General features: G+C 42.1%; 1 protein-coding gene across 3 annotated transcripts in view; it reads left to right on the plus strand.

Moving 5' to 3' along the window:
• HK1 (hexokinase 1) overlaps positions 1 to 8,198 on the plus strand; it is an 85,605-nt gene extending 77,407 nt beyond the window's left edge. For all 3 annotated transcript variants that reach the window (XM_053311465.1, XM_053311464.1, XM_053311463.1), the window contains 3 exons: positions 948 to 1,103; positions 4,113 to 4,346; positions 6,064 to 8,198. In XM_053311465.1, coding sequence (XP_053167440.1) covers positions 948 to 1,103; positions 4,113 to 4,346; positions 6,064 to 6,208 — 535 coding nt within the window. In that variant the 3' untranslated portion in view covers positions 6,209 to 8,198. The remainder of the gene's footprint in view (positions 1 to 947; positions 1,104 to 4,112; positions 4,347 to 6,063) is intronic.
• The last annotated feature ends 3,725 nt before the right edge of the window (positions 8,199 to 11,923 follow it).

The following is an 11,923-nucleotide window of genomic DNA, read 5'->3' on the forward strand; positions in this document are numbered from 1 at the left end:
CAGCACATCTGGATTTGGAATAGGCTAGGTCTCTCTGAGACTTTTTGTTTGTTTTCAAGGTTGGAGTAGGGAGAAAAAGTGGTGGTTTTTTGGGCGGGGGGGGGGGGGGGATCCACCATAGGAAAGTTTCTCCACCATCATCAGCCTTAACATTTGCCAGTTGCTTTCTTGCCCCCACATTTTCCTCATTATCCCAAACTTTCAAGTTGCAAGGAAGCAGGGGCAGAAAACTGTTTTAAAAGGCTTGCCAAAGCCAAGGGCCTCCCTAAGTCTCTCTCTCTCCCTCTCCCTCTCTCTCTGCAATAAAGGCTTCTAGAATGAGTGTTTCAATGAAATAATCTGTGGCCATAGGCAATAAAAATGACATGAAGATTTCTAAGCAAGGCTGAACTCTCCATTGTACACAGGAATGTTAAGAATTACAGTGGGGGTTTTTTAGTGGAAGGGTTGGATTGTACCAAGAAGATTTTCAAACTGGAGAACCTTAAGGATTCTCCATTTCCAAAATTCTTCTCCATTTCTTATCACCAGTTCACACAGGAAGTGGTATGATGATGACTCATAGCCTGTACAAATGTTCATGTTGCACTACTGAGAAGTAGAAAGCATAGCTGTACCCGGAGGGAGAAGTTTGAGTGTCTTTTCCTCTAATAACCTCTTATGCCTCCCTAGGCATAATTCCACTGCAGATAACTGCAGATCTAAATGATAACTTCTTATGCTTACAGATCCAGTTCTCCATAGTTCCCCAAGGAAAATGTCTTTTGATATTTGCAAATCATTTCTGTTTAATGAGTGCTGCTGCTGCTACTACTAATTCTGACTAACCACTACTAACCTCAGATACTAGACAACAGTGACCAGCCTAATTTTCTGGTCATCCTTGTCAACATTTTAAGCACACTTAGAAATGTGCTTTCTGAACTAATGCTTCTTTCTGATTGCAGATATGAAAAAATGATCAGTGGAATGTACTTGGGGGAAATTGTCCGCAACATTTTGATTGACTTCACAAAAAGAGGATTCCTCTTTAGAGGTCAAATTTCAGAAACACTGAAAACTAGGGGCATTTTTGAAACCAAGTTCCTTTCACAGATTGAGAGGTAAGTCAGCTTGATAGGCCTGAACTGAGGCTTATTGTTGTCAAGCTCTATTAACAATACTTTTTCTTGGCAATCTTATTTGATATCTCTATTACAATAGTGCTCCATAATTTTGTGTAAATTTACACAGTCAATTTGTGGTATTATCTTTGTGGTTTCTTACCTGTGTTTTGGGCAGAAGGATTGATAAGTGTCTGTTTTTGAAATGTGCTTCCCGGCTAGATAGGAAAATGTTTAGTATTCGACCCCCACGGTGCTGTAATACTTGTGCTCTGTCACTAGGTGTTGCCATAATGCTGTTTTGCTTCAGCATACTTGGAGACATAAAACAGCAAAGAACTAAGAAAGACTGAGTGCAGAGTGGCCTCCAGAGCTACTGATTATTCATATATTACCTCTGGTACAGTGGGTCAAACTTCTGTTGCACAGGATCAGACTACTGACTGCAGATCATTGAAGAGTTAGGTTAGATTAGTCATAGTGGTCTGTTTCAGGTGTCATGTGGACCCAGGATGCAATCCTGGTTTGTTTGTTTGTCAAATTCATATACCACCTTTCATTTAAAAAAAAAAACCCAAGACATTTCACAGCATGTTAAAAACAATATAATTGATTAAAAATTAAAAACCCACCACAAAACAGTAAAAAATACAGTGCTCAAAGAAAAGCAGCACTTCTTAAGATGCAAAAGCCCGAGTAAAAAGCCAGGTCTTTACCTGATTCTTAAAGGCAATGAGGGAGACTGAGGAGTGGATGTCCATTGGGAGAACATTCCAAAGCCTGGGGGGCAATGGCCAAGAAGGCTCAATGACTGAGCCGTCCTCATTATTGGCCCATGGAACAGAGCAGCGTGCTCTCTAATTTTTTTCTCAACTGTGTGCAGAATGAGTTTTGTTCTGGGTGGCAGTATCAAGGCAGTGTGTGCGCACATGCGTTCCGAGTGAGGTCTTCCTGATTCAACCTGAGTGGGATTAAAATAAATTTAGCAGACATCCAAAAAGCTGTGAGTGCACATGTGCCTTAGAGGGAACACTGAAGCAGAGCCCCCTCTGATGATCTTGTCAGATAGGCAGAAACCTTCAGGAGGTTTTGTGTGATATTCCCTAGCATCAGGTATGTGCTTCTCCCCTCCCCACCTCTTTGTGTGTGAAGAAAAGAGAGGTTCGACTTCCAATTTTGTTGTAGAAGAAAGGAGACAGGATTGACGTCTGTACTGGGTTAATCTGGATTCTTCTAAAATGACCCAGGATCTGAAGCTGGGATACAATCTTCTTCTAAGTCAGGATCAGAAGTAGAATTCTTCCCCTGCTTGCATGTGAAGGGGAGTGTCACTCACATGTACCCCCATAGCATGAAACCAGGATTAAATCATGGCTCCTCAGGACACCTGAAATGGGTGAATGAGAAAGGTAGGAGGTATTTTCAACATATGTCTTCACTGATGTGTGATGTTGGGCATATAAAAGCAACTTGTTGTGTGGAGTTATGTGTGGCTGGTGTTGCATTTCAGTCAGGTTGCTGGCACCTGATTTCAGTGTGATGTCAGCTGCATGCCATCCCGCACAAGCAAGTTTTGGTTTTGAATCCACGAGACCTATTCCCCAGCCTTTTGAACTGTATTTCTGAATGTTGATTGTTGATCTAGCCCTGCTGGATCAGGTCCAAGGCCCATCTAGTCCAGCATCCTGTTTCGCACAGTGGCCCACCAGATGCTGCTGGAAGCCACAGGCAGGAGTTGAGGGCATGCCCTCTCTCCTGCTGTTAACTCTCCTGGAACTGGTGCTCAGAGGCATCCTGCCTTTGAGATTGGAGGTGGCCCACAGCCCTCCGACTAGTAGCCGTCGATAGACCTCTCCTCCATGAAGTTATCCAAACCCCTCTTAAAGCCATCCAGGTTGTTGGCTGTCACCACATCTTGTGGCAGAGAATTCCACAAGTGGATTATGTGTTGTGTGAAAAAGTACTTCCATTTGTTGGTCCTAGATTTCCCGGCAAGCAATTCCATGGGATGACCCCTGGTTCTAGTGTTATGTGAGAGGGAGAAGAATTTCTCCCTATCCACTTCCTTCACACCATGCATGATTTTATAGACCTTTATCATGTCTCCCTGCAGTCGTCTTTTTTCTAAACTAAAAAGCCCCAGGTGTTGTAGCCTTGCCTCATAAGAAAGGTGTTCTAGGCCCCTGATCATCTTGGTTGCCCCCTTCTGCACCTTTTCCAGTTCTACAATGTCATTTTTTAGATGTGGTGACCAGAATTGTGTGCAGTATTCCAGGTGTGGCCACACCATAGTTTTGTATAAGGGTATTATAATATTAACAGTTTTATTTTCAATCCCCTTCCTAATGATCCCTAGTATGGAATTGGCCTTTTTCACAGCTGCCGCACATTGAGTTGACACTTTCAACAAGCTGTCCACCACGACCCCAAGATCCCTCTCCTGGTCCGTCACCGACAGCTCAGATCCCATCAACACATACTTGAAGCTGGAGTTTTTCGCCCCAGTGTGCATCACTTTACACTTGCCAACACTGAATCACATTTACCATTTGTTCACCCCCTCCCCCGGTTTGGAGAGATCCTTTTGGAGCCCCTCACAATCTGTTTTGGATTCACTACCCGAAAGCGTTTTGGATCATCTGCAAATTTAGCCACCTTGCTGCTTACCCCTACTTCTAGATCATTTATGAATAAATTGAAAAGCACTGGTCCTAGTACAAATCCCTGAGGGATCCCACTTCTTTCTTCCCTCCATTGTGAAAACTCTCCATTTATACCTACCCTCTGTTCCCTGTCTAATCAAATTCCAAGCCCCCTATTGCTGCTTTTAAGTTAAATAAAATTGTGCCCAGTGCAGAAAAAGCTTTCCATGTTTGAGGTTATTCCCCTTCTGATTGTGGATCTTTCTGCATTGTATATAAATTTTCACAAATGTCCATAATGCAAATGCTTCACCTGGAGACTAATTTCACCACTTAGTGTGTCTGTCCTTTCTCTCCCTCCCCACAGTGATAGGTTAGCACTGCTTCAGGTTCGTACAATCCTCCAGCAGCTGGGTCTGAACAGCACCTGTGACGACAGTATCATTGTCAAGATGGTGTGTGGGGCAGTGTCGAGAAGAGCAGCCCAGGTGTGTGGGGCTGGAATGGCTGCTGTTGTAGATAAAATAAGGGAGAACAGAGGATTGGACCATCTGGATGTAACTGTGGGAGTAGATGGTACACTTTATAAACTTCATCCACAGTAAGTATTGAGCATTTTGGCCTGAATTATTAAGGGTATTTCTATGCTGCTCTTCAACAAAGAAGTTCTCAAAGTGGTTTATGTAGCAGGGTTTTAAGAAAATGATCCCCTGACCCCCCAAAAGGTCTGCAGTTTAAAATAAACACAAGATAGGCTCCAGCAACAGCCCCTGAAAGAACTTAGGAAGCTGTCATATACGGAGTCAGACCATTGGTCTATATAGCTCAGTATTGTCTATACAGACTGGCAGCAGCTTCTCCAAGGTTGCAGGCAGGAATCTAGGGAGGGAACTTGAAACCTTCTGCTCTTCCCAGAGCTCCTTCATACCCTAAAGGGAAGCTGTGCTGGGTCCTGATCTCCTCTGTTTGTGTTGTGTGAAGCCTTAGATACCATGTAGTGTAAGGAAAGTTAATTGCAAATTTGAAGCTTGGTTTATGACAAATGATGAGCTTCTCCCCATCCATGGCTTGTGGGAGTTGGAAATGCTGTGGGTAAAGGACTTAGGAGGATTTCCTCCCCACTCCCCGGGCGTGCCAGGAACCAGTGCTGTTGCCCAGTGTGAGCCATGGCTTTGGGAAGGGCAGGGGAGTGGATGTGAACAATGCATCACCTCCATCTTTTTTTTACTTGGTTATACCCAGTCTCAACTTGGGGAGTATGGCTGGGTTCCTAGCTAACCAGAAGTTTGGATTGGAGTGTCAGTCCCTGCTTGTTGCATTTCTTTGTGATGGAAGCTCTTAATAAGGATAAACAGAAAGAAACTGGCAAAAAATGAATTTTTAATTAAAAACAAAAATGCATGCTTTAGCTTTAAGAAGGGCAGCTTCGGCAACATGATCACGTGGTCTACTGGCTGAAATGTCCTGAGCTACCATGGAGCTCAACGAGAGTGCCAGGGGAGGAACTGCACATCCAATTGGTCCCCCCTGAGGAGCCCACTGCACACCCCGAAGCAAGCACAAATCTCAGGTGTGGGGGCTGGGTTCTGGCAAGCGAGAGTGGGAGCCAGCAAGCCAGAGGAGGTGCAGCCAGTGGCAGGGCTATGTGGTGGGGGACAAGGACGTTGCCGTAGGGGACAGGGATGTTGAAGCTGGTCAGAACAGATAATTGTTCTGTCTTCCCATGCTGCAGAGGTGGCATGGGAAAACAACTATCGCCTGTTTGCTTTGTGTTTGCAGTGGTGGGCTGGCTAAGTTGAATGGTGGTGGCAGGGGACAGTGAGTAGCTACTCCTCTAGCTCGGCACTTGCAATCACTATTCTTTTCAAGCGCTGTTGCTGCTCCCTGCTCTTTACTTGTTTTCCCCACATGGTTTGCCTGGAATCCAGGGCCAGAAGTGCTGGAACTTCATTCTGATGCCTTCCAGCCCCACTACACCATTGGACATGGGGGTTGCCTAGTTGGATTATGGCCGTTGCAGCTTAGGGCCCAATGAAGAAGGAATTTACTTTCTGCACAGTTGTTTCTGTGCCCCCCACCCCACCCCATCACCGGCAGCCCGATCATCAGTCACTTCTGTATGGGGTGCATAATGATTGGTTGGCTCCATTCATGTACACAGACTGCAAGGAAAGTCTTGGGTTTAACATGGTGGGAATTCCTCCCCCCCCCCCCGCATGCCTGCTGCAAAGCAAAATAAAATGCTCTCGAAACAGACCATATCTAGTGATGTTCTTTCTATGGATTATCTCCTAATCTCCGGCTTTGCTTTTTCATAGCTTTTCAAAAATCATGCACCAAACTGTAAAGGATCTGGCGCCTAAATGTGACGTGACATTCCTTCTTTCTGAAGATGGCAGCGGCAAAGGGGCTGCCCTCATCACTGCTGTAGGATGTAGACTCCGCGATGCTGAGCAGAACTGAACTCTGCAGCACTGGCTTATTCTGCCTTCTGAGCACTTTCTTGTAAAGCAGCAGTTCTGTAGTCTGAACTGGCAGGGAGTCCTCAGAATTCACTGCTTTATGGAAGAGTTGGAGTTTAAAAACAATAGGATCCTGAATAGAGTGTGCTGTTGCTGTTAATATCTCCCATCTCTGAACCCTGGTCTGCATGTGTCTTTTTCTGCCCTATTTGGTACATTCCCCCTGTGTTGATCAATTAAAGAAAAAAGAATCTATACTTTAAACAGACGTCAAAAATAAGTTTATTATTTGAGGTCTAAAGTTACAGCCAAATAATATACATGAACAAAGAGCAGGTGATATTCTGTGTCAAGTGTATTTTTTCCAGCTGCTACTACATCCTTATTAAATAAATATACTACCAACGATGTTGAATATGAGACAAATGCTTATGCAAAGGGGACTTAACAGTTCCCTTCTGAATTTTTAGCCTAACATTGTTTCACTTTTCAAACAACCTCAGAGCTTTCACAGCTGTTGGGCAGCACTGTGTGCTCATGTAATTCTCTGTAGCCAGATTTCTCTTAAGAACAGGAATGGTCTCCTCTTCATATTCAGTCATGGGAGGGAAAGAATAAATGTCCCCACATGTCTAGTATCACTGGAATTTCCCATTGCTTTGGTGAATGATGATGTCTTATTTGAAAGTAAAACATGTATTGTTTCAAAAGGCAAGCCTCTACTAGTAAAATAAAGCGAGTGAGTGATCAAGGGTAATCCAAATCTCTAGCCATAGAAAAAATCATGGATGTAAATGCCTTTGGCTGTATTCTATAGAGCTGAGGATTTAAAATAAAAATAAGAGGGGATTTTGTTGTCCCTGCATTACTTTGTGTCTTGTTGACAGTCACTTCCAATATAATATTCTGAGCACACGGATAAACTTCGAAGCAATCATGTGAGCACCTTCACATAGAAATGTTGCAACTGTCAGGTTCTGTTCATGGATTCACATCTGGAAAAGGTACATCTATGGATAATCCTTACATACTGTTTCCATGGTGCTCATATGATTGTTTTTATTTACATCATGCCAAGTCTACAGCCAAATAGTCTGAAAAACAAATGAATTGTATTCTACCTTCTAGCGGATCCCACTGGACAAAATCACATGGATTTAAATGGAGCTGGATTACACCCATGATATTTTGGAGATTAAACTTGCATATTATTTGTAAAGTGACTTTAATGTCGGACCCAGACTTTTTAATATATAGATAGTGCTGTTGAACAATGACATGTCATCTATATCTAGCTTCAAGGAACAACTCTGGCCAGATTGGGGTGGAGCAAGGGATACTCAAGGCACCTGGAAAAGCAATGTGAAAAGCTAGCACTACAAAAGCCCAGGTACATAATCACAAGCACATCACAGTCACATGGTGAACTTTAGCTACATTTGGAATTTGTACTAGTGAGCAAAAATGGCTATGTGGTTAATACATTTTCTCTTCCTGTTTGGAAATGTGTAATACCGAATGAGTGAGCTGGTCTTTGATTTCAAGTTGAGAAACAATTTCACCATCTTACAATGAGGCAGTCTTTACGAGTTGCAAACAGTAGCACAATTGCCTTCTGTAGCCATGGTTCCTTCCATTCTCCCAAGTTATGAAATGATGCTGTTTGTGAAACCAACCCTATTATTAGCAATCATAACAAGAGGTTTGCAGACTATTTCTCTTCTCTGCTCCTCAAGATTTGGATTGCCCTAGCTACTAATAAACATTTCAATATACATTATGGTGCACTGTGATCAAATGTTGTGTGGTCATGTAAAAGTCACAAGCAGTTATCTCAGCTTTAAGTGTGTGTGCGTGTGTGTGTCTTCAAGAACTGCATGACTACCCAGTTTTGCGATGCTAGAAAGTCTTTTTACATTACCCACTAGTAGCAATGATACTAGTGCTAAATGGATTATTTGTGACAATATTAAACTTTATTTTGATGTGTGTTTATTGGTGTCTGGTGATTCTTTTTGGAAAAGGGTTGATAGTTGCTTTAAAAAAATAAGATGGTTATGTATTATAAAAGCCACAGGAACAAACTGGGAAATTTTTTTTTTAAATGCCTAGACAGAATTCCAGATGAGTGTAGAGGTTTAGCAAAATCCAGTTTTTACAAAACCAAGTTATGTCTCACCAAGTTGAGGCATATGTACCTGCAAAGCTATGAGTTGCCCACTGAGTTGATGAAGTTCTTTATGTCCACATTAGTTGCCATGTATTGTATCCTTTGGTCCAAATCTCTCCACATGTACATGCTGATTGGTAATATTTTAGTACGAGGCTTTGCTTACAAAAGTGCAGGTTTTGTAGTGTCAGCAGTTGTAGAGTAACTTATTCTCCACAGCTGTCAACCTGTTAGTGCCTAGATTGTTTGTGACTTCAATGAGGAAGAGAAAAATGTGATCCAAATCATTTGCAGTAAAACATGCGCTTTACAAAAAAAGCTATACATTTCATCTTTGGGGATTTGGGTTTAAGCCAATTAATGCTAACCAGCAGCCAGAGGCAGAAAATTAAAACCTAGTTTGTAGCTGCATCTTCTTGCAAAATGTGTAATAATGGACTGTGAAATTCATGCCTCAATCTTAGTTTTTAGATTTGTGTTTGGGTGCCTTGAATTGTTTGCACTTGTGAATTGTGGGTATACTAATTGTTAACTGAGATAAGCAACCCCAAGACACAATTCTGCCATTAATTCTTATGAATCAGGAATGTATTAAGGATTAAAGTGAAGTTATTGTTCTAAAATGTCTTAAGTTCTATTTCAACTCAGGCACAACTGGTATGTTTGGAAGTGTGTGTCTCCAGTGTATTGAATATGGTGAAGGTCCTTAACTATATAGAGTATTTTAAAAAGAATCACAGAAAGCATCTATTTTCTGGGGAAAGGTATCCTTTATGTATACACCTTATGCTGTCACCTGCTTGTGCTGCTACTGATCAGGATTTCATCACGATTTATTTTAGCAGGTATTTGCAATGTTTTGATAAGTTCAAACAAGCTTTTGTTTTGTTCTTTTAAGTTTAGTGGAAGGGAAAAAAATAAAACATGGCCTAATTTTTGAAAACATTTTGTGCTTTTCCTGTTTTCATTTTGATGGAAGAATGGGATTATGTGAACATTATTTCCAGAAGAAGGCACTCTTTGTATTTCAGTTTTTAAAAGGCATTAATTTTCAATGCCAGAGATATCCATAACTGGTTATTTTATAATACACATAAATATTTAATAATGTTATAGTAGTAAGATTAAAATTAAGTGTTTTTATTAAAAATGTTACCTCATAAATTACAATAAATATTTTAAACCTGCATTACAGTACACTGTCTTATTGCTATGCCTACTGAGATATACAAATGAGTATTTATTATATTAATTTAGGATTCAGTTTTTCAGGGAACGATTATTAATCATCCAATCCAGTTTCTGCAGCTACTCACATGTAGCCACAGTCTGCTGATAAACGATATCACTGATCTACTGTTCAGGAGGGGAAGTAATTGGCTAGATTTAGCACCCTTCCCTTCCACCCTAGACAACTGATTAGTGCTGTTCCCAGTTAGCTGACCTGAGCTACGCATACACAGCCCAGGCTGCTGTGCATGTGTGTAGCTAAGTTGGGGCCTTAAAGTTAAGAAAATAATACGGTTTTTGCATGAACCCCAATTCATGTATACTGTGGTTGTATGTTATGTGGCACTACATCTTTCTTCTGGATAACTGTGACACAGATTCCTCACTTACCAAGAAGCTGTGACAATGGAATTGTTAAGGAAATAACTGGCAATAGGAAACAAACTCCACACAGAGGCTGTGCTGTGTATCCCATCCGCTGGAAGCTTGGAAGATGGAAGAGCAACAGAGGACAGATGAAAACTGGAAGTATTCTCTTGGCACACCCAGAGCAGAGAGAAGGAAGCTGGTGGTGGTAAGATGCCTGGACCTGTTTAACTACAGGTATGTGAAGCAAGAGGCCCTGGCAAAGCCATGCTGATTACTTTTAAATTTTCATTTCAAACAAAAGCTAAAACTTCAGAAATATAAGGGAAAACATGTGAGCAGTTGTAATTCATTCATTATATACCTTTTTGTTTTGAAAGAGCAGGACATGTTAAGTGCCTGCGGGAAGTGGGAGGCACTGACGGATTCAGGGTGACCCACCGCAGATATGTCAGTTTTACCAAAATCCCAAGGTGGGCCACCTACATGCTTAAACAACCCCTTTCTGCTTGTGAGAGCGAAAGCCGTCAAATAGTCTCTACAAAATAAAATGTTTAAACTCTGGTTCCTTCACCAGTCAGATAAGCCTGCTGAAGGTAGGGATGTGCGAACCGGTTCAAACTCAAACCGGTTTGAATTCGAACCAGGGTGGTTCGATTTCGAACCAAACCAGCCAGCAGGTTCGAGCTGCAGGTTTGAATTTGAACCCAACGGGGGGTGGTTTGATTCAAACCAGTTTGAACTGGTTTGGACCTCCCAAAGTGGGTAGGGTGGTAGCTGGCACCCATGGGTACCTGCCACCCAAACCCCAAAGCAATTGGACACTCGTATGATTTTTTATAAAAAATTTGAAATTTTGAAATTTGTTTTTATTTTTCTCTCATAGGATATAATGGGACTTGAACCAGCCCATTATTCCCTATTGTGGAGCACTCATGGGTGCCAACAACTGCCCAAAGCAATCAGACACTCCTATGTTTTTTATGAATATTTGAAATATTTTTAATTTTTCTCATAGGGTATAATGGGACTGAACCAGCCCATTATCCCCTATTGTGGAGCACCTAGGGGTACAAAAGTGGGGTAGGTGGTAGATACCCAGGGGTGCCTACCACCCACAAATCCCCAAGGCAATCGGATACTCCTGATTATTGGTGAATTTTAAAGTTATTTTGGAATTCCTCATAGGGAATAATGAGGATTGCAGCAAATGTATAGCTTCACATCAGGGGGGAAAGGGGTGTCCTAGAGTGGAGTGTGGTGGGTGGTAGTGCCCAAGGGGGGCAAGGAAGCTATCAGAATTATTTGAAAGGAATTGGGCAAAGGGCTGATTTATAAGTGATTTTTGAAGTTTGTGTCTTTAAGGTTAGCAATAAGAGTGGATTCATGGTTTGTCATTGAAAACCTTATATGCTACCAAAGAATATACACTCAGAACACTTCAGAAACAACAAAACCCAGTACCTCATGGGTTAGCAACCTATGGGGGTGGTTAGCACCCTCTGTGCACTACACCACCACTCACTCTGGGCCACCCCAGCACCCCACAAGTGGCTTTAAGGTTTTTCTCCATAGGGAAGAATGGAGGTTTCAGCAGCCCCATAACTGCACTTGGTGGGTGCTGGGGTGGCTCAGAGCACAATGAGCTAACCTTAAAGACACACAAACTTCAAAAATCACTTAAAAATCAGCCATTTGCCCAATTCCTTTCAATAATTCTGATAGCTTCCTTGCCCCCCTTGGGCACTACCACCCACCACACTCTGCTCTAGGCCACCCCTTTGCCCCCAACGTGAAGCTATACATTTGCTGACATCTCCATGCTTCTTTATGGAGAAAAACCGTAAAAGCCGCATAAACTTCAAAAATCACTTAAAAATCAGCCTTTTGCCCAATTCCTTTCAAATAATTCTGATAGCTTCCTTGCCTACCTTGGGAACTACCACCCAC

Source organism: Hemicordylus capensis, chromosome 3, assembly GCF_027244095.1.
Source record: "Hemicordylus capensis ecotype Gifberg chromosome 3, rHemCap1.1.pri, whole genome shotgun sequence".
Classification (NCBI taxonomy): Eukaryota; Metazoa; Chordata; class Lepidosauria; order Squamata; family Cordylidae; genus Hemicordylus; species Hemicordylus capensis.